Here is a 27566-nt window from a genome sequence, read left to right as displayed (position 1 = left end):
CTTTTGTGACCAAGAAGGCATTGGATTTGAAATGAGAGGCTCTGTATTTGAATCCTGAGACAAGTACTTATTACCTGTGTAACCTTAGATATACATCAGCCTCTTGGACCTTGATGCCTCCAGGTACAATAAGGGGGATTGAATAATAGATGATTTAAAGTCCCTTACAGTTTTAGACTCTATGATCTTTCCATCACCTCAAAATCCCTCCTCCCCACCGTCCCAGCCCCACAGCATCAAAACCCAAATGTCTTCAGACTATGGGCCTACCTGACTCCCAGGGCCTCTCCCATTCAACAATTTCTAGAAGTGGGTCAGTTTCTCCCCTTCCAATCTTACTGGAGGGGCTGGATCGAGAAAGGGCAGAAAGAATAGCGATGAGGGGGAAGACTTGTTACCTCTAGTTGAAGCTGAGGTAGGAATTTAGGTTGGGCTGACCAGACCCACTTCTGGATTTCAGATATAAGAGGGTCTTGTGCCGAGGAACAGGGAACATTCTTCATTTTTTTTTTCTGTTTGTTTTGTTTTGCTTTGAAAGAAGGGACTCAGGTTGAGGAATTTCTGGGTTAAAAAACGCTTAGCACTGTGCCTGGCACGTAGTAGGAGTTATATAAATGTTTATTCTCTTCCCCTTCCCAAGCCCAGTTTTGGGAAAAGTTTGATTAGGTGGGGGGTGGGAGGGTTGGATTCCTGGATGAAAGAGTGGGAAGGTTCAGTTTTAGGCTGAAGGTATGGGAGGACTGGATTTTAGGATGAGGGGGTGAGAGGCTGGGTTCCAGGATGAAGGGGTGGTCTGAAGCTCCAGGTCTCTTTCAGCCCTCCCTCCCCCACAGCCCTAATCCCAGGCGGAATCCCGGTGGGACAGCGAGTGCGGCGCCCCGCCTTTGGGGGCGGGCCGGGGCGGGGAGGCGGGGACCCCTCCTTTCTCCCCCGTCCCTCTCCTCCTTCTCCTGCTCCCCCTCCCCCTCTCGGGAGTAGGCCGCCCCGGCGCTCGAGGCGTGGAGTGAGTGACGGGCGGCGGGAGGAGAGAGCAAAGAAGGAGAGGAGGAGAGCAGGGGAGGAGAGGAGAGGAGAGGGGAGGGACAGACTTAGCGGGAGGCGGCGGCGGCGGCGAGGACCAGGCCGGGCCATGGCGGAGCGGGAGGCGGCGGCGGCGGCCGGGGCCGGGGCCGGGGCCGGAGCCGGAGCTGGGGCCGGGGCTGCAGTGGCCTCGGGGCCTCAGTGAGCGCAGCGGAGGGGCTTGGGGGGCTCGGGCCTGGGGAGCCATGCCCCGGGGACAGCGCCGTAGCTGCTGCAGCCGGGCCCGGGGCTGAGCGGCTGTCGGGGGGCTCGCAGCCCACACTTGGGGTTCTTCATCCCAGATTAGGGGGTTTTGCTTTTGCTTTTGTGTTTCTTGGCGGGCACGGTCGGGGAAGGCGGAGGTGAGCTGGGTGGGTGGGTGGGGGGGCATGCCCGGCTGGAGCCCGGCCTCGGGGCGCGCCCCGGCCACGGCCGCCGCCCGCACCTCCTCCTCCTCCTCCTTCTCCTCCTCTTCCTCCTCCTCCTCCTCCAGCCCCGCTGCAGCAGCAGCAGCCAACATGGCTGCGCTCTTGAGCCCGGGAGGCGGCCGCCGCTGAGCCCTGCGCCCCTCTCCGCGGCCCCCGGCCCCAGTCCATGGCCCCCCGGGAGCCCAGGCTCCCGCCACACTAGGGCTGCAGCTAAGTCGCCCGCCCGCCCGTCTGCCCGCTCGCCCGCCAGCCTGGGGGGCGCCCCGAGCAGCAGCAGCGGCAACAGCAGCCGCCGCCGCCAAGCGGTCCTGTGCCCAGCCCCGGGCAAGAGGGGTTTATTTGTCTACTCTGGGCGCATCAGCCCCCGGATTAGGGGAGCGCTTGAAGCCCCCCTCCTATAACGCTTTCCTGGGCGAAGGAGGCCTTTGGGGAAGAGGGGCGCGTGGGGAAGCCCACGGGTGAAGCTCCTTGGAGCCATGGAGCCAAAGCACCGGGAGCTGCTTGCTCATTGTCAGCAGAGTCTGGCTCAGGCCATGACTGAAGTGGAAGCCGTCCTGGGCTTGCTGGAGGCGGCCGGAGCCCTGAGTGCCGGCGACCGCAGGCAGCTGGAAGAGGACACAGCTGCGGCTGGAGGGGCTGGGGGCCCCGGCGCCAAGGCAGAGCTGCTGCTCAAGCTCCTGCTCTCTAAGGAGCGAGACCACTTCCAGGACCTTCGGGTGGCCCTGGAGAAGACCCAGCCTCACCTGCTCCCCATCCTTTACCTGAACGGAGTGGCAGGGGCGACTCAGCCCTCGGAGAGTGCAGGTGAGTGCAGGATTCTTTCCTGCTTTGGGTCCGTCTCTCTTCATTTGGGGAACATCTCAAAAGACTTACTTTGTAACCAGAACCAACCTCCTTCCCGTTTCTAAGTTTAATTCTTGAGGTCCCATAGCCTACAGTGGACAGAAGTCCCCTTTCTCTTCCCCCTGCCCAATCTGTATGGGGATCTTGCTTTACCCAGGGTCGATGGGATACCTGAAGCTTTTGGTCTCCCAACCTATCTTGCATTTTCCTTGGGAACAGTGCAGTGGAATCCTGTAAGTAGGTGTGTGTGGGGCTGCCATTGACCTCCTAGAATTCCCATTTAGAATCCCTATGAACTGGGGGAAACCTCAGGAGGCCATCTGGTCCGGCTTCCTGCTTTCACTACTCACAGTGGATGTTGGTTAAGCCTATTTTTAAAGCTCTTTAGGGAATTCCCTTGGGAGACTGTTTCTGTACTTTTCATTTGGATAGTAGAAGCAACCAAGTATTCCTAGGCCCTGGTTGGAATCCCACCAACATCTGCTCCCCCCCATTAGTTGTCTTCTTGGCCTTTCCTCTCTCCTGTCCTCCCAAGATCCAGTCCCAGAGATTAAGCCCTAAGGGGAAATATCCCTCAAGAGGGGAGTGGGTGATGATAAAGTAAGGCCTGTTGGGGACTCTAGAAAAGGATGGAGTAAGAAAAGTTAAAGAAATTGCATCCTATTGTGGGAAAACTGGGGAAGTTGCTGCTGGGGTCCAGCTCTGAGCCTGCATGTGCTTCCCAGAGGAGAGGATTGGATGAAGGTTTTAAGCATTCCTTTGCTTCTCCTCTGGTCCTGCTGCTTCCATTGGTGTGGAGTTTTGCACTTGGGTGAGGGACATCTAGGAATTTCTGAGCAGGGGTTCGGCAGGCTAGAGGCTTTTTTTTGAGGGATGTGCCTGTTGGATGTTAACCAAAACATCTTTTAGAAGGGGAAGCCCGGTGGGAGGAGGCACTTGCCTTGAGGGATCCCCAAAGTGATAAAATCCCAACCTTCTTCCCTGAAGTTGTTTAAATGGCACCTGCTACTGTTTAGCACTTGGGGCATGGCACGGGAGGAGTGGATGCCACCTTTTTAAAGAGCCAGACCCTCCTTTTAGGAGAGAGCTGGGAGAAAGGCCTGAGAAATATGCCCTCAGTGGCTGTGGGGAGACAGATCCAGACCTGTTCATTTGGCCATTAAAAGCCTTGCTTATTAAGACAATCATTTTTATTAGGTGCTTTCCATAACAAGCCAGTGAGGTGTGCATTGGGCTCCTCATTCTTGTTTGGAAAGCTGGAGGAAACTGTGGCTCGGAATGCCCTGGTTGTATAAGAAGCTTGTTGTAGGTTTAGGACCTTGACAGTTTCTCCCTGTCTCCATGCCTCCTCTTCAAAGCTACATTGTAAAGCCCATTCATTGTGTCTGTTACAATGCCCTTGTTTTCTTCCCTCATTGGAAATATTCTTGTGTGGGATATACTTTATGTTTTATGAAGTGCTTCTGCCATGAGCTTGAGAGACAGCATGGTGGAGGAGATGGGAGGTTGGCCCTGGAGTCGGGAAGCCCCGAGTTCAGATTCTGATTCTGGCAGTTTTTGGCTGGGTAACCCTGAGCACATTGTTTTCACCGTTCAGTGCCTCAGGCGACTCTCTAGAATGATAATTACAGTTCGTTTCATTCCCTTCTGCTTTGTTAGAGGGAGTTTTCTTTCTGGGAGTTCCCTACATCTGTGATATCTCAGGTCTGGTTAAGAAAAACATTGGGGGAGGAGTGAAGGACTTTTGAGGATGCAAAAAGTGCCACAATTTGTCTTAATTATGTGGCATTTTCAGCAGACCCAGTTTGTGGGTTAGGTGGTGGGAGAGGAACTGGCCTGATGCTTTGGATTGATCAAAGTTAAACTTATGGGGATAATTTTTTTTAAGCTTAACTATTTTTTTCAGAGTATAGATTCAGGTTTTTAAAGACTTTGACATTAACGATTATACTAGCTGACCTTTATTTATGGGGCTCTATTCTGAGTGAGTAGGTAGAACATGGAATAGAGAGCCAGCCTTAGAGTCAGAAAGGAAGGAAGCAAGTATTTATTAAGTACCTACTATGTGTCAGGCACTGGACTGGGCATTTTTTTTTTAAATATTAATCTCATTTGATCTTAAAACAATCTGGGAGGTTGATGATATTATTATCCCCATTTTATGGTTGAAGAAACTGAGGTAAACAAGTTAAATGACCCTACAGTCACATAGCTAGTTAATAATAGTTGACATTTATATATTACTATGTACCAGGCACTATAGTGCTTTATAAATATTATTTCTATTACCATAACTATTTTTTTTCCAGAGTATAGATTCATGTTTTTAAAAACTTTGACATTAATGATCATACTAGCTGACCTTTATATATAGGATTCTGTTCTGAATGGGTAGGTGGAACATGGAATAGAGGGCTAGCCTGGGAGTCAGGAAGGAAGGAAGCAAGCAAATATTTATTAAGTTCCTACTATGTGTCAGGCATTGGACTAAACATTTTTAATTTTACAAATATTAATCTCATTTGATCTTACAACAATCCTTGGAGGTTGATGCTATTATTATGCCTGTTTTGTAAATGGGGAAACCATTTGTAAGGTTAAGTGACTTGCCCAGGGTCACACAGCTAGGGAGTGTCTGAGGTCATAATTGCTGACTCCAGGCTCTTTATTGTGCTTTATTGTGTGTCACCTAGATGTCTCGGTTCGAGGGCTGACTCTAAAATATAATAACTGTGTGACTGTGGATAAGTCAGCTGACTTCTTGGGATGCCAGGCAACTCTTTAATGCTGTACTTACAGATAGTTGCTTACCTGCATTGAGTTCTCTACATGGATGAAACTGCAAGTTTGCCCCGACTGTTGTTGAAGGTAGGTAGGTCCAGGTATTCTTCCTTTCCCCCCATTTTCCAGTTGAGGAAATGGGGGGTTAGGGAGATTGAGCTGCATCTCTAGTCAGTGTCAGAGGAAGGATTTGAAATCAGGTCTCTACCAACTCCAGATTCACTGCCCTTTCCACCAGGTTAGTGTTAAGAGTGTAGCCTTGCTTTTAGAAGGAAGGCAGTAGGATGTAGTGAAAAGGGCATTGGGTTTGGCATCAGTTCACTTGGGTTCAAGACCTGCATTGGATGCTGGGCTCTGTGACCTTGGTCAAGGCAGAAGATTCTAGATTTAGAGAGTGAAGACCACTTGAGATCATCTCATCTTTAAGTCCCCTCATTAGAAATGAAGTGATTTGGCCAAGGTCACATAGAGGTCGTTATTAGCAGAGAGGCATTGAAGTCTGGGTCCTGTGACCAATTCTAACACTCTCTCCCCCTCCCCCATTCAAAAAGCATTTATTTAGTGCCTAACTTATGTTGGATGCTGTGATTCTCTCAGAGCCTCAGTTATCCACATCTGTAAAATGAGGACAGTAATCCTCCTGGTATCTCCTTCAGAGTGAGACTGAGAATCAAATAAGATCCTTTGTGAAAAGTACTTTGTAAAACTTAAGATGCTCTATAAATGTCCACTATTCTATACCCTAAAGTGCTGTGTAAATGTGTAATTTTATTACTACTATTAATGACAATCTCAAATTAATTTAAAATAATTTTTAAGATGCTTTACTTTTATGTGTTTTATGGGTTGCTGTGGCCAAATAATCCATTCCCTAGGGACCAGCATCTTGGTGATGAGCCTCCCCAAACTTGGTTGGGATGGTCCTCAGATAGCAGACTGTCTGTCGTCAGACTAGGCTTAAAGCCTTTCCAGTGTAGTAGAACCTAACAGAGTTCCTTTGTCATAGCTTGGGAGAACCCAGGGCTAGCTTCACAGGCACTGGGTGAGAACTCCGTGGAGTACCTGAAATAAACATGTTGTTTTCCTTGGATAAATGTCCTATTTGCTTTCTGTGTCTTGGTTAAAGGTGCCTTTAGGGGACAGAAGCTGATCCAGAGATGCAATGGGGTTAAGATATTTATTCTTTAGAACAGGAGTTCTTAACATTTTTTGTGTGAGGGAGGATTCCCTTGGCATTCAGAAGCCTGTCTTAGAGTAATATTTTAAGCACATAGAAGGAAATCCATAGGATCACAAAGGAAAACAAAGATGAATGAAAATAAAGGTAATCCCCCCCCCCCCCCAGTTCCTAGACTATCTGTAGATATAGAGTTCATAGACTATATACAGACCCCAGGCTAAGGATCCCTGTTCTAGAACAATGATTCCCAAACCATGTTTTGTAACATTACAGAGTGAGTCTGGTGCACTGGGAAAAAAAAAATGCTGGGCAGAGAGCGAGGGGACCAGGATCCTAATCTTGGCTCATCTATTTACTTCCTGTGTGACCTTGAGCAAGTCTGTATTTGTGAGGTAATGCAGCAAGTCAGTCCACAAGCATTTAATCGAGGCTTGATATTGATCCAGTTTCCCATATTCATAGTATCACAAATTTAGAATTTGCAAGGTACCTTAGAGACCCCCTGGTCCAACAGTTGAGGAAATTGAGGCCCAGGAGAGGAAGTGAGAATATTGGAGGTGGGGTTTGATTGGGAATCCTTTGTCTCCAAATCTGATGCTCTTTCCATTGTGCCCTGCTGTTCCTGGCCGAAAAGCAAACACTTGAGAAATGCTGTTGAATGAGTGACAGTGGGTAGACCTGTCCACCTGGGGAGGGGTGTCAGTGTTGGGAGAGTGGGTTGGAGAGTGGGGAAAAGTAAGTAAGGTTTGAGAGATGCTGTCCATCGTGCACAGTCTTCAGTGCTGAGAAGCCTGAGTTTTACTAGGATGAGCAACCATAGAGAACAATATTTAATAAAAATTCTGAATTTAAAAACACCAAATCAAATAAATATTTCCATATGCAAAGTAGAATAGAAAAAAGAGGATTGTCCATGATAGCTTGCTTTTCCTTTTAAGCGTCTAACTAATTCAGTATGCCTCTTTCAAAACTGTCTTGTTTGTGTTTCCCTCCTGCCTTTCTCCTGTTTTTTCCTATGCATTTAAAAAATACTTCAATGACTTCCCTCTCCTTTTTATTTGGCAGCCCCTGTCTTTCTTCTACTTCCCCCTTTCTATCCTTAAAAAAACAAAACAAAACTTATGACATATGCCTAGCCAAGTGAAACAAATTTTCACATTGGTGGTGTCAGAAAGTATTCTGTGAGTTAAGTCCATCACCTCTCTGTTAGGAGATGGTTAGCATAAGTTATTGTCAAAGCATGGTAGGTTGTTGCATTGATCAGAGTTCTTAAGTCTCATAGCTGTACAATCTTGATTCTGCTCACTTCATTCTGCATCAGTTTATACAGGTCTTCCCAGGTTTCCCTGAAACATGCTTAAATGGAGTAATCTTGACATATGTGTACACACATACATACATAAAGCCCCATCTATTTTTGCATGTAATTATGCTAAACATTTTTGGTAGTAGGACTCTATTAACCTAATTTTTCAGTTGCTGATTTTTCCAGTTTCGCTGTTATTCAGGACCTTCTGCCTCTTGATTTGTTTTTCCACTTTCTCTTCTTCCATCTACTCTTTCTCCCTGCCCCTGGACAATGAATGGTTCGGGGAATTTAATTCCACAAGCATTTATTAAATGCCTCCTCTTGTGCTAGGTTCTCCTGGGGAGAGAGAACGTTTAGATGACATGGTTGTTGCCCTTTCGAATCTTTCATTTTAGGGGGGGATTATGACACACCAGTAACTAGTGTAAAATAAGATGCAATAATGGCATAAATAACCAAATAGTACATGAGGTCTGAGAGAGTGAAGGGAGAGAAGACAGTCCTCCATTCAGTTACTTTTTTCTTTCTGCTTTATAGTCTGGCTTAACAAGAGAGGCAGAAGTGGAAAATGAATGGCCAACATGAGGTCTCTGAATGACGTCTGGATTACATTTATCCACGCTGACCCCTCCCCCACTTACTACCAGGGCAGACTGATTGTACTGAATGAATAGTGTGACCCTTAGCAAGCCAAAGTCCTCTTCACGTCATCCAGGAAAATAATCCACACAGAGCCAGTATGGGGTAAATTAATACTTAGCTGAAAGCTGTGGGAAGTTGGGGATGGGGGGTGGGGAAGGCTTGCTCTTCTCTCATGGACATACACTAACTTCTTCAGTTCTTCCAGCACCCCCTGATGGAAGCAGGTGGAAAGTTATCAGTCACTTGCCTGGCAAGGACTGAGACTAGTAAGGTCAAACCCACTGGGGCTGGATTCCAGGATTCATGTGGAGGCAGCACATTGCCTTTCAGATGACTGTGAATGCTCTCCTGATAGCGTGGGGTCTGAAGCAGCTGGCGTGGGAATTGGGAGTCTTGGGTTTTTGCTCTGGTTCTGCCCTCACCTCTGCTCTGTGACCCTGGGGAAATTCTCTGAACGTCTCTGGATTTTAGTTTACCTGTCTCTAAAACAGGGAGAGGAATACCTGGCTTGACCCTATCTGGAAGGAACTTTGTGAGGACAGCTGATGTAAACGTGAAATCTACAGTGGTACAAAGGATGCTGGGGATTATAAGAGTGACTGCTTCCCTAGTTATCTGACTTTGTTACTCGTTTGCAGACACAGCCGTAGATGAGCCATTGGAGAAATCTGTTTCATTGGAGAGATCTACCTGTTTTCTTGGGGTCTTAGCTAAAGTAACTCTCATAGAGTCAAAGGTTTAAAGTAAGATGGCACCTAAGAGAACATTAAGTGCCACCCCTTCATTTTATGATTTATATTTGATTTTATAATTTATAATTTATGTATTTTATAATTGAAGAGGGTACACGACTTGCCCATAGACACACAAGTATAAGTGAGTAGCAGGATTTGTACTGAGGTACCAGTCAGTCCAACCAGTATGCCAAAGAAAGAAGGAAGAATTTATTAAGCATCTGCTATGTACCAAGCATTATGCTAAATAGTACAAATATTATCCCATTTGATCCTCATAACAACCCTGGAAGGTACATGCTGTTGTTATCCCCATTTTACAGTTGAGGAAAGTGAGGCAGACAGAGGATACGGGATTTGCCCAGGATCACACTAGTAGTAAGTGTCTGAAGCTGAATTTGATTATTCCTGACCCAATGCCCAGTGTATCACTTAGCAGCCCCTACTGCTTGAAGTCAAAGGAAGGGGCAGTTAGACATGGACAAGTTTGTAGTGTCCAGATGTGGGGAGTTGGTCATCCCACTGTATCTTGTACTGGTCAGACCATGTCTGAAATGATGTATCCAGATATGGGTCTTATTTTTGAGTGTTGTCAAATTAGAGTGAGTTGAGGAGGCAGTAAGGATAGTGAGAAAGTCAGAAATCATAGCATGTGATGACTCTTTAAAGTAACTGGGGGCAAAGAGAATACCCAGATGTTGGGAGAAATGAGATTGCTTTCTTCAGATGTTTGAAGGACTCTTTGTTTGGAAGAGAAGGTGGACATGTTCTTTGTATTTCCATAGGGAAGAATTGGGACCATTGGACAGAAGTCACAGAGAAGCAGATTTTTCACTTGACATAAAGATGAACTTCCTAATAATTCATTTAGCTTTGGAAATGTGAGGTAATGAGGTTTCTACCACCATCAGAGGCTGGGTGCCTTTCTTTCTGGGATACATTGAAAGGGATTCCTGTATGGGGTAGGTTAGACCAGTGGTCCCTTCTAAGGTCCCTTCCTGCTTTGAGATTCTGTGATTTCCATCAGAAAATACCAGCGTTTTGTCCCAGAGCAGGAGCAGGTCTGATAGCTGAGATAGCAGAAATAAGTTAAGGCAAAGAAACTAGTGGTGTGTCCATTTCTCTTCTTTTAGACATTTGTTATCGATTTCATTTGAAATATCATCTTCCTTTCCCAGAGAACCTGTTCTTTCCAGAGAGCCATCCCTTATAGCATAGAATAGAAAAGAGTTATTAAAACCTACTAAGGCTGACATCACATATAGTGTTCCACACCCATAGTGCCCTACCTATATGAGAAAAGGAGGAAGGTGGAGCCTTTATTTCCAGGACAATTTCGCCTTTGGCTGCTGTCTTAGTTTACGAGCTCTAGGTTTCCTTTCAGGATGGAAGGTGCTCTTTAAAAATTTTCAACAAATAACAAGCAACTATGCTTGGCTAATAAAAAACAGTTACTGTAGGGTGGAAAGTATCACCAGGCCAGCCCATCTTTCTGGTCCTGAGAGGTCTGTACCCTCAATAATAAGTGTTCTGTAACTTAAGGCCATACTTGTTTCTTCTTATATGCTGAAGACAATTTTATTATCCTGTTTCATCCCTTAAATGACTTAGAATGATTAGGAATCTTTAACAAAGGCTCAGTCGGGTGAAGTTGTCTCCTACTGGGCTGGGAGTAGGACCTGACACTTAGTTTCAAGGTCCTTCAGTTGTCCATTCTGGCCTGACTCAATCTTTTGCAAGACTGGATTCTGGGATGAGGAATAGGATGGATGAGATGCTTCATAGATTTCATCATAGGCCCCTTTTCCTTGACTTAGTTCAGCACATTCAGCATATCCAGAGGATATGTTCACACAGGGGGATAGGTTCACACATTCAACTAAATTTAGTGTAGAGCACCACGGCATGGGTGGCTACAAAGTGATCAGAGAATGCCTTTTATTCCTTTTCTTTTCTTTTCAATTTTTTTTCTTGTGACAAAGCTAAAGCCACCTAGGTTTAACTGTTCTAACTACTGGTTGCTTAGACACAGCATAAAGTTGAGGTAGATTGAGTTACAAAAACTCAGTCTCTCTCTTTGGTTGTCTCTGTGTGTGTCCATCTCTGTCTTGTGCTTCTCTCTCTCTCTCTCTCTCTCCCCCTTATTTCTTCCCCCTTTCTGTTTTTGTTTTTTTCTCCTCCCTCCTTTTTCCCTTCTCTCTCTCCCTTTCTTTCTCCTTCCCCTCCCTCCTTCCTTCTCTCCTTTCTCCCCTTTTCTCCCTCTTCTCTCCTTCTCTTTCTTCTCTCTCTTCCTCCTTTTTCTTCCTCATCTCCCTCCCCTCTCCTTTTCCCCTTCTTCCTTGTCCTTCCCATCTCTCTTTGTCTCTATCTCTGTCTCTCATTTATTTGCTAAAAATGTCGGGAGAAAAACTTTCATAAAGATGAGGAGAAAAATCAATTTGGGATACTAAGTGAGATCTACCTTGGACAATCACATGACAACCTTGACTCAGATGATTTCTTAAAAAAAAAACAACTAAAACAGAGAGTGCAACAGATAATGTCTGATGGTAGATTAGAGAACAGGGGCCCTTTGTAAGTTTACCTAGTTCTGTTAGAAATGAGTAGTCATAGCAGTGTGCATTTATGGGGTATTTTAAAGAAGGCACTGACAGAGCTGATGGCAACACTGTGAAGTAGGTGGTAAAAGTAGAATTGTTCCCATTTTATAGATGAGGAAACCGAGGCTCAGAAATTAAGTGACTTGTCCATGGTTGCAGCTGGGGTTCAAACTCTAGGTCTAGGGCTCTTTCCATTGTTCTGTCTCATCAAATGGGTGAATGTGAATATGCCAGCAGTAGATGAACACCAGGGAGTGGCCCCAGCAGGTTATTGTGTCCTAGGTCCAGAGACAGGGGACCCCCCCCCCCATTTATTGCTCATGTCGGGGCTCTGATATGGGTGGATTATTGGATAAGGATGAAGTCATTGGGAAAAAATGACTTAATTATGGATCATCCTTGGGTTTCATTTATCCAGTCTTCCTTGGGTCCCATCACTCTCTGTTTTCAAATGGAAAATAATCTTTTCTTCCTAACATCTCTTTAAGTACTTTCTTTGAATTGGTATATACTTTTTTTGTTTTTTTGGTGAGGCAATCAGGGTTAAGTGACTTGCCCAGGGTCACACAGCTATTAAGCGTCAAGTATCTGAGGCTGGATTTGAGCTCAGGTCCTCCTGCCTTCAGGACTGGTACTCTATCCACTGTGCCACCTGCATGCCCTTTGGTATATACTTTTTTCTCTTTTGTATTATAGTTATTTGATTAGACCTTCGTTTTAGGAAAATCACTTTAGTAGTTGAATGGAGGTTGGATTGGAATGGGGAGAGACTTGAGGCAGGCAGACCCACCAGTAGGCTGTTGCAGTAGTCCAGGTGTGGGGTGACGAGGCCCCGCAATATGGTGATGGTAGCGTCAGAGGAGAATAGAGGGGGTGTAGGAGAGAGTAGAAATCTACAGGCCTTGGCAACAGCTTGGAATTGGGGGGGTGAGAAGTAGTGAGGAATCAAGGATGACTCTTAGGTTGTGAGCCTGAGGGACTGGAAGGATGGTGTTCTGTATAGTAATAAGGAAGGGGAAGCGGGGAGGGTTAGGGGCAAAGATAAGTTCTCCTGTGGACACGGTGAGTTTAATATGTCTACTGGACACTCAATTCAAAATGTGTAATAGATAAGAAGATTGGAGGTCAGCAGAAAGAGTGGGACAGGAAAGGTGGATTTAAGGAATCATCAGTGTAGAAGTGGTAATTAAATCCGTGGGAGCTGCTGAGTTCACGGGGGGTGGGGGGGTGGGGGGAGTAGTATAGAAGGGGAAGAGGGCCCAGGACAGACCCCTGAGGGATCCCTGTGGTTAGAGGGCATGTTCTGGAGGAGGGCCCAGCAAAGGAGACAGAGAAGAAAGGGTCAGATAGGTAGGAGGGAAACCAGGAGAGGATGGTGTCTCAAAAACCTAGAGAGAAGAGCATATTTTGGTACGTAAGGGAGATCTTTCTATCTATCTTTGACTTCCTTAGCATAAGTGCCCAGTTTTGGGATGGTTAGATCAGAGTATTGACATTTTGGTCACTTTTAACATTCCCGATTGATTTCTAGAATGGTTGGATTACAAGTCACATCTCTGCCAATGTTATGTTAGTTAATAGTTCTGGACTTCCTGTTATCTCTCCAATATCGTCTATTTCAATCTTTTATCATCTTTGCTAATTTGATAGTATTAGGGTGATATGTCAGAAGTTTTAATTTGCATTTCTCTTATAATTAATGAGAGTATTTTTTCATATATACATACACATACTGAACACACACAGACACACATGACTGGACCTCCGGATTTCTCCCCGGCTGGAAGTTCAGTGGCCGCTATGATCATGCTTGATCCGATTACTGATTGGCACAGAGGCTTTGACCTGAGCTGTTTCCAACTTGGGCCAGTTTGCCCCTCCTTGGGCATCTTGATGGTTCCCCCTCCCCATTGGGGCTCACCATATTGGTGCTAGCTTTAGTCTGGAGACCCGATTAGCTTTCACTCGCCTGTAGCTAACTCTAGAGCTTGAGTTCTGCCACACAGCATCCCTTGTAGCAGGAAATTATAGGCATGGGTCACCACACCTGGCTATATTATATGGTTGTTAATAGCCTGTGTTTTTCTAACTCTTCATATCCTTTGACCATTTGTTGATTGGTGAATGGCTTTTGGTCTTAGGTTTGTATTAGTTCTTTATATATAGTATATATCAGACTTTAATCAGATGTTTGATGCAAAGGTTCCCTCCCCCCAACCTCCTTGTATTCTAGGAGCATTGATTTTGTTCCTGGAAAAAGCTTTAAAATGTTATGTAACTGAAGATTTGTTTTGTCTCTTGGGATCTCCTGTGCCATTGGCTATGAATTCTTCCTGTAGCCATAGTTGTGAAAGGGGAAACCCTTCTTCTTTCCTCCTCTAATCTTTTGATTAGGTGACATTTTCTATGTAGTTTTTTCACTCATCCATTTGTAGCTTATTGTGCTGTATTGTATAAACTGCTGGTCTGAATCTATTTTCTGCTAAACTACTTCCCCAAGTTTCCTGGGAGTTTTCATTGACTAGGAAGCCCTTTCATCATCTCTGTGTTCTTAAATTTATTAAACACTTGTCGATTGATGATTTCCAAAAGAAATGATCCCTTAAAGTACCTGATGATACTTGTACATTAATCAATCAGTGGATTTATTGAGTGGTTTCTTTTGAAGGGAAAATTGCATTTCTTGTCAGGATCTTATAGAACAGTGCACATAGCGCAGGTGCTTAATCAATAATTGTTGGTTGGTTGACTGTACTCTGGCGATGGAGGCAGGGACTCCACACAGAAAAGGCTGACTAGTACAAGGTGGCATTTGGTCAGTGCTAAATAAGTCTTATGAGCAGTAAGTTCAGAGGTGGAAAGATCTCTACCCTGTCTTCTATAGGAGGCTTTTCCTATCAGTCAATTAACATTTATTAAGCACCTACTGGGTGCCAGATACTAAGGGCTGGGTATACAAGACTTAGGCAAAAGACAGTTCCCATTCTCAAAGACTTCACAAGCTGATGGGAACAAACACATATGTACAAATAAGTTATAGACAGGATAAACAGGAAATAATTAAGAGAGGGAAGGCACTAGAATTAAGAGGGGTTCCTGGAAGGGGGCTTAGGCAAGATCTACCTTGACCTCTCATTTTACAGGTGAGGAAATGGAAGCAGGGTCAGAGTCTGAACCTGTGTCCTCTGGAGTGATCAGGTGGGCTTTGAAGGACAACTGGGATCAGGACATGTGAAGAGTGCATTCCAGATGAGGAAGAGTTACATAGGCAGATGTGTGGTAGTGGAGAAGCACATGGTGTGTGGATAGAGGGCAGCTAGATGCATCAGTCTAGCTGGAGTGGGAAGGTTTTTGTTGGGGAGCCGAGGGAGAGAACACATTCTGTGAAGATTAGGAGTTTATAGAGGTCTTTTTGTCCCTGCTGGGATGTTTTTGAAACGTTTATATTACAAGTCCAGGAAAATAAGCTCAGGCCTAATGAGAATCAGGCAGCAGCCCCAAGGAGAGATTGAAGAGGCTGGGCCTCTGCTTTCAGTCATTCCCTTTGTGGTTGGCCCTTCCCCGGAGCCTTCTTGACGTACAGCTGGGGGAGGGCTGAGCAGAACTCTTTGAGTGTATGTGTCTGGGTTTATGCTGGTCCCTGAGCTGAGGGGTACAGGAAACAGTAGCAGGAGGTGGAGATGGTGGGAGGAGCGGTGACTGGATCATTAATTCTGTTTGGGGCCAATGTGGATTTCTCAGGCAGGAGCAAAATTTTTTCATGTTCTTGATTTGTTTAAAAAAAAAAAATCAGGAATCGGTGGATTCACCCAGTTAGTGACGCTTGTTTGTGAAATTGCAATTTTGTCTCAAATTCAAAATCATTGACATTTAATGGGGCAGAAATAGATTCTGTAGTCGTAGTAGATCTCCTTGTCCTAGTAGGCTCATGGAGAAATCTCATCTTAAGAGGTAAACTGCCCCAGTTCCTCCAGCACATTCATACAGGCAGCATTAGAACAAATCACTGATCATTCTTAGTTCTCCTTGTCCTTTCCGACTGAAATGACACTGTACAATGTGCTGCTCCGTCTGAGACGAGGTGGTACAGCTCAAGCAGGTTGTTCCCCCACACAAAAATAGTGAGATCGTGACAGTTTTCACTGTTCAGGGCCCTTTGGTATTCCCTGTGCAATGAGGAAGAGCCTTTGGTTAAAGAAAACAGTGACTTGATGGGGAAACAAATATTTTCCAAATCTTATAGAAGGTTGCATCAGAGTAGACAAAGATTACCTACTTCAGCACTTATTTCTTTTATCATATTTTGTTTTTTAAATGAAAATCTGCCTTCATTCCCGTCCCCCTCTCTCCTTCCAATGAGAAAGCAGAAAAACAACTCTGCATTAAAAATATGTATAGTCAGCAAAACAAATTCCCATGTTGGCCATGTCCAAAAAGAAAAAAAAAGTCTCAGCCTGTACTCTGAACCTATCACCTCCCTGTCAGGAGGTGGGTGGCATGTTTTGTTATGAGTCCTCTGGAATTGTGTTTGTCCATTGTGTGACTGAGGGTTCTTAAGTCTTTTTAGAGGCAGCTGGTGGTGAAGTTGATAGAGTGCTGGCACTGGAGTCAGGAAGGACTTGAGTTCAAATCCAGCCTCAGACATTTACTAGCAGTGTAACCCTGGGCAAGTCACTTGATCTGTTTCCTCAGTTTGCCTATTTTATCCCCATTGGAAAATGGGGATAAAATAGCACCTACCTTCCAGTGTTGTGAAGATCAAATAAGATATTTGTAAAAAATACAGTGCGTGGAACCTAGCAGGCACTTAATAAGTGCTTATTTCCATCCCTTTTCAGAGTTCTTTGTCTTTACTTTTGTCAGTCAATAAACATCTATTAAATACTTGTATTTTATACGTGTGTGTGTGTGTGTGTGTGTGTGTGTGTGTGTGTGTGTGTGTGTGTTTGGGTCATACACAGAATCATACAGAATCTGAATTGGGAGGGGAACCATCAGCCACCCAGGAGAATCTCCCTCTGCTATCATCAGCAGCCAGGTTGTCATCCAACCTTTGCTTGACATACTCAAGTAAGGGGGAGCCCTCTGCCTAGTAAGGCAGCAGCTATCACTTAGGGATGGCTTTCATTGTAAGGAAGTTTTTCCTTGCCTCAAACCTCAGTCTGTTTCTTTGTAACTTCCACCTTGTTCCTTCTTGCTCTAGCCTCTAGAGCCAAAGAGAGGAAGTTTAATCCCTCAGATATATGAAGATAGCTGGCAGGTCATGGCTACACCCCTTCTCCTGGTGTTCTCCTTTCCAGGCCAAATATCCCCTATTCTCTTTAACTGATCTAGCCACGGTCATGAACTCAAGACTTCACCATTCTCGTTGTCCTCTTGTGGATGCTCTCCAATTTATTAGGTTTTTGTCTTAAAATATGGTACCTAGAACGGAATCCTTTATGCCTGATGTGATCTGTCTAAGCATAAATACAGCATGACTTCCATTTCCCTGAGCCTAGACATTCTTATGGATCAAAGGAGGTAAGATTTATAAAGCTCTTAGCAAGTTCCTGACACATAGTAAGTGCATAATAAATACTTCTTCTCTTTCCTTCCCTTCTCCCTCCTCCTCCCCTTCTCCTTCCTTTGCTCCTTCCCCTTCTCTTAACCTTAGAAGGGCATTGATGAAACTTGACTTTTGATCTGGAATCTGCTTCAAACTCCCTCTATAACCTTCAATAAGTCACTTCTGTGAGATTGTTTCCTTATCCATAAAATGGGGACTCTGAGAATCAAGGGAGATAATGACTTTGAAAGTGCTTTGCAAAAGTTAAAAACACTTATGAATGGAAAGAAAAATGATTAATATAGGCTGTGGTTCTTCACCTTTTTTATGTGTATGTCATGGATCCTTCTGACACTCTAGTGAAGCCTATGGGACTTCTCAAAACATGTTTTTAAATACATAAAATATCTAGGATTACAAAGTAAACCATTTATATTGAAATATAGGCTGTAGACAAGAAAACAGATCATGATTTAAGGGTGGGTTTATTAGAGTAACTTCAAAGTAGTAATATGCATGAATGATATTTTGAGATATTCACAACAACTGTAATGTGATATAAAAATATCTTAATCTTATTGTGGTTTGTTGCCTACATTCATAATGGAAGGAAATGCAAAATTTTAGTTAGAGGTTTATATGTAATATATATGTGTGTGTGTGTGTGTATATGTACATATATGTGTATGTATATGTGTATATGTACTGGTTACTACTTGTGCCTGACCTGTGATAGAACATTCAGAGCTCATATTGGTCTGATCAGCCATAGTCAGACACACTGAAACTCGACTCCAGCATAGTGATGTCATTGTGGTTCTCTTCCAACGAAGGACAACAACCCACTGTGTGTCAGATGCTGTGGGCAGAGACAACTATAAAATACTCTCTGGCCTCAGGGAGCTTACATTTTAACAGGGTGGGCAACATTTGTATAAAGCTAAATACAAGTTAAATTTTGGGGGTGTACAGGTATTGGCTATGGCAGAGATCAGGAAAATCTCCGTAAAAAAGGGAGCCTTAGGAACAGTCACTTAACCTTTTCTAGCCTCAGTTTCCTTATCCAGTAAATAGAGATAATTGTAGTTGGCATTATCCGTTTCATGAGAGTATCCTGATGGGTAACATTTTATAAACTTATAAATTGCTATTTTAATGTGAACTTATTGTTAATAAGTAGCTATTAGTATCGTCATGAAGAGCTGGAGTGTATGAAAGAGAGGTTGCTACTTGTGCTCTCTGATCTCATTTCTCTAGTGAGAAGCCAGGTCTAATAATCAGGAAGTCCATTTTTTTTCCTGTCCTAAAATAGGGACAGCATCCATGCTACAGTGGAAGGAGCTCTGAGTTTGGGGTCAGAGGATCTAGGTTAAAATCCTTCATCAGACCTTAATCTGTGTGTGACCTTGGGGAAATCAATTCCCTTCTCTTGTTTCCTCTTGTGTAAAAGGAAGGTGTGGGACTGAATGGGGCTGAATGACCCTGAGGACCGTGTGAAGTCCTGTGGGAATGTCACATCCCAATGCTCCTGCACTTGGAGCCTTGGGCAGGATTTAGATCCAGACTTTAAGGAGACTTGTGGGAGAATTCACTTGTGAAGGAAATGCAGACAATGACTCAGAAGTGAGGTTATGTTTCTTGCAGGGGTTTTCTTCTGCTGTTTTCTAGTTCTTTTCCTGGGTGTGCTCTAAGCCCCAGCACTTGGGTGAAGGGCACGAGAAGCCTGGCCTCTGAATTTTCTTTGTTGTCTTTCTTTTGCTGTCCTTTTGAAAACTATTTTTGTTCTTTGGCATCGCTTCAGAAGGCTGCTGAGCTGTATCGTTGAAAATAACCCAGATTTGGCAGTGTTTGGGTTGAGGAGCCAGAGTGTTGCTTGATAAAGGGTAGGGAACACTGTCAGGTTTTTACGTCAAGAACGCTTCCATGGCAACTCTCTGTTAGGTGTTGCTCTCCCAGGATGTGCGGGCATCTGTTTGGCTCTGGGCATCCTCAGGGGGCTGCAGACTTCTCTCATCTTCTAGGACAGAAGACATGATGTGTGGGACTCCTCTTGCCTTAGGAGGTTTCCTTACTGCGAGGTGTCATGGGAAAAACATTGGGCACAGAGTTAGAAAACCTGTATTTGCAAACTGGATGGGCCTTGAAGGATGGGTAGATTTGGACAGAGATGGAAGGGGACAGGGGAAAGTACTTGAGTCAATCAATCAATCAACCAACCAAACAACCAACCAAAAAGCATTTATTAAGCACCTAGTATTTGCTCAGAACTATGATGTAAATATAAAGACAAAAATGAAACTGTTCATGCTTTCAAGAAAGCTTCCATTCTAACAGGAGAGACAATGTGAACATATATGAACTTCAATTTCCTCATCTGGAGGGAAGGAAGGACGGAGGGACAGAGATACAAAGAGAGACAAAGACAGAGAGATGCACAGAAAAGAGAGTCTGACATAGATACACACTGAGATGGAAGAGTGGAGGGGATGGGGAGAGACAGACAAATGGACACAGAGAGATATACACAGAGAAGAGAGAAGAGACAGACACAGAGAGGTAGAGACAGCAACAGAGATAGAGAGATACACATAGAGACAGAAGAGGCAGACACAGATATACATACACAGAGACAGAAGAGACAGAGAGAAAGGCATACACAGAGAAGAGAGACAGAGAGAGACAGACACACTGGGAAGAGAGAAGGAGGAAAGAAGAAAGAGAGATAGAGTGACACATAGAAGGGAGGGAGACAGAGAAGGAGGAGAGGGAAAAGATAGACACAGAGACAAAGAGATGAGAGAGGAGAGAACATGCAAAATGAAGGAAACTTCTAAGAGGAGCGGATGAGGAGGGGAGGGCATTCTAGGTATGGGGCACTGCCATCGCAAAGGTATGGAGAGGAGAAATAAGAGTACGTGAGGAATAGCAAGAAGGCCAATATGACTGTCCTGTAGCTGTGCTCAGTGCTCAGCACAGCACCTCTAGCCCTTAGCAGAATGACTGGCATGGAACAGGAGCTTAATAAATGTTTGTTGACTGACTGATTGTAGAGGGGGAGGGTATGTAATAGAGGGGAGTAATATGCAGATACAGAGGGGCTAGTTTGTGAAGAGCTTTAAAGGCCAATTCAGTAAACATTTATTAAGTGCTTATTTGTGAAAGAGGACAGATAGGTGATGTCCTAGTGGATAGAGTGCTGGGCCTGGAGTCAGGAAGACTCACCTTTCTAAGCTCAAATCTGGCCTCAGACACTTACTTGCTGTGTGATCCTGGGCAAGTCACTTAACACTGTTTGCCTCAGTTTCCTCATCTGGAAAATAAGCTGGAGAAGAAAATGGCAAACCTCTCCGGTTTCTCTGCTTTGAAATCATGAGAGCCACCAGCGCAGGAGTTTTTGTCTTTTTTTTTTTTTTTTTTTTTATCATGGATCTCTTTGGCAGCTTAGGGACTGATGCTTTCTCAGAATAAAGTTTTTAAGTGCATTATAGAGGATTACAATGGAGCATAATTATATTGAAATATAGTTATCAAAGTGTTGAAAAAATAAGTTTGTGGGTCCCAGGTTAAGAATTCTTGCACTTGATTGAGTAGGGGAATGACAGACAGTCCTGTGCTTCAGGAAAATCACTTTGGTGGCAATGGAGAGGTTAGATCAAAGAGAAAAACACGAGCTAAGGGTTAGAGGTGGGATTAGTCCTGACTGTCCTTCAGTGTTATAGATAATCTGCCCTTTGCTACTTTAGAAATCTCACCTGAGGGGAGGTTCTTTCTCACCAAATGTTGAATTGAGATGTACAGCTTCCTGGGGTCCCTGTCCTAAAAATAACAACAACAATAACTAATGTTCATACATCACTTTAAGGTTTGCAGAATGCTATATATTTTACTTCATTTTATCCTCACAATAACCCTGTGAGGTAGGTGCTGTATTGCCCCCATTTTATAGGTAAGGATACTGAAGCAAACAGACATTAAGTGACTTGCTTGGGGCCACACAGCTATTAAGTTTCTGATTCGAGATTTGAATTCAGATCTCAATGACTACAAGTTCAGCATGCTAACCAGTATACCACCCAGCTCCCAGGAACTTCCAGGATATCAAAAGAAGCATGTGCAGACCTTTCAGTTTTGGCAGGGAAGAAGCTCTGCTTGAGCTTTCCTTGGGAAGCATCAGGCAGTCACCTGAAGGGACAAGATGACAGTCCACAGGGTCCGGGCCTCATGGTCCATTTGGCTCTTTCCCAGGAGGGATCAGAATAGCTGCTTGGGGCTGGGTTGGGGGTGCCTTCTAGAACATTGGATTAAAAGAGACTAGATCTGAGGAGTCCTTTCTCCTCAGGACGTTGCTAGAGTCAGAAATAATAATGCCTGAATCTCCTCTTCCCAGGGAGCAGCTCCCAACTCCTCTTTGGGGCATCTCTACACTTGGTTTTAGCTCTGGTGCCACTATGCTTAGAGCCTGGGCCAGAGAAGTCTATGCTTTTGATAGTCTCCCTATTAATATGGGGGAGGGGGATAGGGAAGCTGGAAGTTGACCCCCTCACTTCCCCATCCCTTGCCCTTCCTGGTTCATTGTAGGGGTCAGGAAATCTTAAAGCTTTTCTTCTTACAGCTTCATCATGGAGCAGTTTTGAAAATCTAATGTACCGTTCAGCCTAGATTGCTTCATGGTTTCCCCCATCCCCCAGCACACACAGTGGGGGAGGTACTGTGTGTGAACAAATACTTGTGAACAGGAAGTCCGACCCAGCCTCATAAACATTTATTGTCTACTCTGAACCTAGTACTGGGATACAACAGGCAAGAGGAAAATGACATTTCTTCCCTCAAAGAGCCTATGTTTTACTGCTATGAGTGTAGAGGCAATGCCGATAGCATATAAACAGATAAGTAATAACAGTTTGTGAAGGGAAAGAGTAGTCATTCAATTCTGTAAACATTTATTAAGCTCTTCTTGGTGCCAGGCACTATGTAAGCCCTGGGGATACACATAAGAAAAAGGTGCAGGCCTTGCCCTGGAGGGGTTTACAATCTTAAGCTTGCATCAAGCTTAAGATTCTTTTTTTGGTGAGGCAGTTGGGGTTAAGTGACTTGCTCAGTCACACAGCTAGTGAGTGCTATGTGTCTGAGGCTGGATTTGAACTCCGGTCTTCCTGACTCCAGGGCTGGTGCTCTATCCACTATGCCACCTCGCCGCTTCTGAGCTTAAGATTCTTAAGAAGTGTATGACAAACCCTGGGACAGCCTGTGCAAAAGGTAGGTGGGAGATGGCATAAAACATTGGGGGTCGTTTTGGTTTAAGTACCTCTCTACCCATTATTCCTAGTACTGCCCTCTGGGAACAAGCTGGACCTATCCAGTCCCTCCGCCATGTGTTAGCTCTTCATTCACCTAAAAAGTGCTTATTAAGCACTTCCTGTGTACTAGTACTGGAAATACAAATTGAGTCAGCAAGCATTTATTTATTAAGCTCGAGCTGTGTGCCAAGTATTGTGCTAGACTTTGAGATATGAAAACCCCCAAATTATCTCTTCTTTCTGATCTTGAGTCTAGCTGGCCTAGACCGGGCGTACATATGTAAATAGACAACCAAATACAAAATAGAAACAGGGAAATGTTGGGGGGAAGTCCTGAGCAGTAGAGGGAGGGGCATTTAGAAAGGCTTCATGTAGACAAGTCAGCCTCCCTGGGCCTTGGTTTCCACGTGATTAAGATTAGGGAGTAGGAAAAGAAGTATCTGAGGTCCTATCAGATCTGTGATTCTGTCGTGCCCCTAGAAAGAGGAGCTTGAGTTGAGCTTAGAAGGAAGAGGTAAGGAGGTAAGGAGGGACTTCATTCCACTCATTGGGCAGCCTGTGCAGGATCAGCAAGAAATCTAGTCTGGCTGGATTGTAGAATGTAGAATGAGCCTTGAAAGGCAGGTTGGGACCAGGCGTAAGGGGCTTGAAATGCCAAACAGAAATGTCTTCGTTTTTGCTTTTGACATCCCTTGAGGTGTATGCCTAGCAGTGTAATTTCTTGTTCAAAAGGGTGAAATATTTAAGTCCCTTTCTTCTAGTAATTCCAAATTGTTTTCTAGAACAGGGCAATGAAAGCCAGTGGAGCTTATTGAGTGAGGGAGTGGCATGGTCAAAGATGCACTTAAGGAAACTCACTTTGGCAGCTCTAGGAGGTTGTCTGTGGAGTAGGGAGAAACTTGAGGCAGGGAGACCAATGACAAGGTTGTTATTAATCTAGGAGAGAAATGTGGGGCTTGAATTAGATTAGTGTCCATGTGACTACTGAGAAGGGGATGACTTTAAGAGAGGTAGGGTAGAAAGGAGATGTGTGCAGATTTGGCAACTGATTAGATTTGTGAGGATGTCTGAAGTTAGAAAGCTGGGAGACTGGATGGATGGAGATGCCCTCAACAGAAATAGGGGGTTTTAGAAGAAGGGCAGATTTGGGGAGAAAGATGATGAATTCTGTTTTGAACAGTTGGGCTTGAAATGATTTTGGCACATCTAGATCAAATGTCCAATAGGCAGTTGGGGGTGTTGGATTGCAGCTCAGCGGAGAGGTGAGGGCTAGATATAGAGATCTGTGAGTTATCTGCAGAGGTAATAATTGAACCCATGGGATGAGCCTATGAAGTCACTAAGTGAAAGTGTGTAGGGAGAGGAGAGAGCCCAATACTGATCCTTGGGGTACACCCAAAGTTAGGGAGTATGATATGGATGATGAACTAACAAGACAGAAAAGGATCAGTTGGATAGAGTCATAAAAACCCAGAGAAGAAAGGATCAGGAGGAGAAGGTAGTCAAAAATAACATGCTGGAGAAAGATAAGATTGGAAAAAAGCCATCAGATTTGGTACTTAGTAGATTGTTGGTAAGTTTGGAGTTTCAGTTAGGAGATGAATTTGGAACCCAAATTTGGAAGCCAGTTGGCAAAGGGTTGGGAAGCAAATGAGGGGAAAGGAAGTCAAAGGCAAGGAGTGTAGACAGCTTTTTCTAAGAGTTTGGCTCTGAAAGGATAGCTTAAGGGGATAGTGGTAGTTGAGGGTCTAGTGAGTATTTTTTTAAGAATAGAGGAGCCATGAGTTTGTGGGCAACAGGGAAGGAACCCGTAGGTAGGTGAGGATGGAACATTACAGAGAAAGGGGTGATGGTCAAGGGTTGTCCTTGGTGGAAGGAGGAGAAAGATTGACTCTTTATCAGAGACTAGAGGAAAGGAGGAGGTAGTGAGGGATAAAGTTAGGGTACATATGTGATAGAGCAAAGGGAAGTGGAGGGAGCTCCCAGTGAATGCCCTCTGATTTCTCCCATTAAGTATGAGGTGAGATCCTCCCCTAAGGTGTGACCCTAGGCAAGTCACTTAACCCTGTTTAATTCAGTTCCTTATCTATAAAAATGAGCTAGAGAAGGAAATGTCAGTGGGGTCAGGAGAGCTGGACACGACTGAACCGGCTGAACCCCAACTACCCCAGCTGAGAGGGTGGTGGTCAGGGGAGGTATTGGTGTTTAGAGAAGGTCAAAGTGAGGAATGGGATAGAGAACCAATTGGGGGAGGGTAAAAAATGAGATTAAGTAACACAAATATGGAGTGGGCCCCATCAGCATGGCTGTGTGACTTCTTTCAGTTGCGTTATAAACAGCACATGAGTGAGCAGGAGTAGAGGAGTCTGATGAAGGAAGGAAGGTGCTTTTGAGCATGACTCTACTAAGGTGAACCGTTATGATTATATAAATAGAAGCCATTAATTTTATTAATACTTGCATACTTTGGAGATCTGTGATTTTATTGACATGGATGCTCTGGCTGCTGATTGAGATGGCAGTCCTCTCTGTGTTACTTAGTGGATCATAGATAGGGTCATTGATTTGGGGCTGGAAAGAACCTTAAAGGTCATTAATTCCAACCCCCTGATTTTACAGATGAAGAGACTGAAGACTTTCCTAGGGTCACACAGGGACAAGATGGGAGGGGGGTGCTTTTAAAGCCAAGTCTTCTTGCCTTCACGTCCGACACTATCCTGTGGTGCCTTGGTGAGAGTTGTGGTAGCTGAAAAAAATTCGTAATTACCTGGCCCCATCTGGTGAACCTCTCTTAACTTAGCTCAGTTTATCCTCAGGCAACAAAAGTGTACTCTATTCTGGGCCTCTTTCACCATAGTAGGATCTCCCAGAGCTTGCATTCCATGGTCAGTCCTGGAGGACCCAAGGTCATCTTTGTGCAACTCACTGTGTGAGACTTCAGTGGAGTATTGATGGTGGTGTTGATGATGACGACGAAGACGATAGTAATAATAGCTGGCATTTGTATGGTGCTTTAAGGTGCCCAAAGCCTTTTCCTCACAATAACTTTTTAAGGGGAAGGTCATACAAATGTTATACTTATTTTACAGATGAGAAATAGGCTCACACACAGGAGAAGGGAGCTGCCCAAGGTCATGTAGTAAATGCCACAGCCAGGACTCACCCAAACTTAGAACCTGACCTCCAAATTCAGCGCTGTTTTCACATATCTTTGATAAAGGTCTGATAGTCAAGATATATAGGCAACTAAAAGAATTATATAAGACTAAAACCTATTCCCCAAAGACAAATGGTCAAAGGATATGAATAAATATTCTCAAAAGAATAATCATAAATGATTAATAATCACTTGAAATAATTTGCAGTCTCTATAATAAGAAATAAAAAACAAATCAACCCTGCAGTTTTGCCTCACACCTAGCAAATTGACAGTGACAAAAGTTGGGAATAGTAGGAAGGCAGGCATACCAGTGCATTGTTGGTGGAGCTGTGAATAGATACGACTGTTCTGGAAAACAATTTGGAATTACTGGAAGAAAGGGATTTAAATATCTAACCCTTTGGAACAAGAAATTACACTGCTAGGCATATACCTCAAAGGATGTCAATGCCAAAAAGAAAGGCCCTGTATAAAAATATTTATTGGAGCACTTTTTGTGGTAACAAAGAATTGGAAACAAAGTAGATTCCTAGATTGACTGAAGAAATTGTGATACATGAATGTAATGGAATTTTATGCCATAAGAAATATGAATATAATGAATACACATGAGCATGAAAGACTTATATAGGCTGTATAAACCTATGCAAAGTGAAGCAGAGCTAAGCAGTGACTGCAGCTATGTAACTGGGAAGGTAATAGCCGAAAAGATGTGAAATGATAAGGACCGGGGTTGTGGTTCAGTCGTTTTCAGTTGTGTCCAACACTTCGTGACCCCATTTTGGGGTTTTCTTGGCAAAGATACTGGAGTGGTTTGCTGTTTCCTTTACAGATGAGGAAACTGAGGTAAACAGGGTGACTTGCCCAAGGCCACACAGCTAGTGGCTGAGACTGGATTTGAACTCAGGTCTTCCTGATTCTAGGCCTGGCATTCTATCCACTGTGCCACCTAGCTGCCCATTATAAGGACCAAACTTGGCTCCAAAAGTCAAGAGAGAAAGATGTGCCCCACTTTCTCTCCCCACTTCCCAATTAGGGGACCATGGGTGTGGGATACTGAATATAATATCAGACTTTTTTGACTTGTTTAGTTTTATAACACTTTTTTTTCCTTTTTAATATTTTATTTTCATGGATAGATCTTTAAGCAGGGAGGAAAACAGCAGGAAAGAGAGGTGATTGGTATTTATTTTTTCTCCCCCACCTCAATTAAATTTAATTGTTTAATTAAAAGAAAAACTCTCCCAACAAATAGGCACAAGTTTCCAGGTTGACCATATTCAAAAGGTCATGTGTCTTTTGACATTGATATATTTCACGTGTCATCTCTCTATCAAGAGGTGGATGGCACACTTCGTCGTCGTCCTCTGGAATCGTGTTTCATGATCACATTGAACAGAGTTGTAAAATCTTTCTGTTTTTCAGAGTTCTTTTTAGCGTTGTTGTTACTGTGTAAATTATTCTCCTAGCTTGGCTCACTTCACTCTGAATTCATTCAAAATTTATTTTGGAAAAAGTTTGCAAAGGCATTTAAGTGCTTTGTGTCATGTGAGTTCCTTTTTGAGACCTTATCTTCCTCTCTCTGATTTATACTTGCATCCCTTCTCTGCCGGATGCTAGATGACGTCAAGCCCTCATAATCTAGTAGGAGATAGAAGAAATGTTGCAGCATAACTGGTCAAATCCAGTTTTTCAGTGACTTTGAGAGAGCCTGAGGGTCTGATGGGATCTAGTGAAGGTTTTTTTGTTTTGTTTTGTTTTCTTGTTTGTTTGTTTGTTTTTAAAAGGATTGTAGAACACCTACTTGGATTTGTTTGTGGCTTATTGGGAAGAAACTCTTAGATAAAGGTGTGATTGAAGCCTAGAAAGAGCAGAGTGATGATTGAGGGATCCAGGTATTAGAGGGGTTGACCACTTGGTTAATTTTTTTTATTTTTGAAATTTGGGTGGACAGGATTAAATAGGGCATTGCTGGGGTGGGGAGG

General features: G+C 44.0%; 1 protein-coding gene across 4 annotated transcripts in view; it reads left to right on the top strand.

The window, feature by feature from the left end:
* The first annotated feature begins 1781 nt into the window (after positions 1-1781).
* The window catches only part of DLG5 (discs large MAGUK scaffold protein 5), a 151845-nt gene continuing 126060 nt past the window's right edge, over positions 1782-27566 (top strand). For all 4 annotated transcript variants that reach the window (XM_027858926.1, XM_027858915.1, XM_027858923.1 and 1 more), the window contains exon 1: positions 1782-2291. In XM_027858926.1, the coding sequence (XP_027714727.1) occupies positions 1964-2291 (328 nt within the window). In that variant the 5' untranslated portion in view covers positions 1782-1963. The remainder of the gene's footprint in view (positions 2292-27566) is intronic.

Source organism: Vombatus ursinus, unplaced genomic scaffold (assembly GCF_900497805.2).
Source record: "Vombatus ursinus unplaced genomic scaffold, bare-nosed wombat genome assembly UNPS02000749.1, whole genome shotgun sequence".
Classification (NCBI taxonomy): Eukaryota; Metazoa; Chordata; class Mammalia; order Diprotodontia; family Vombatidae; genus Vombatus; species Vombatus ursinus.
This window is presented reverse-complemented; position numbering and strand designations above follow the sequence as displayed.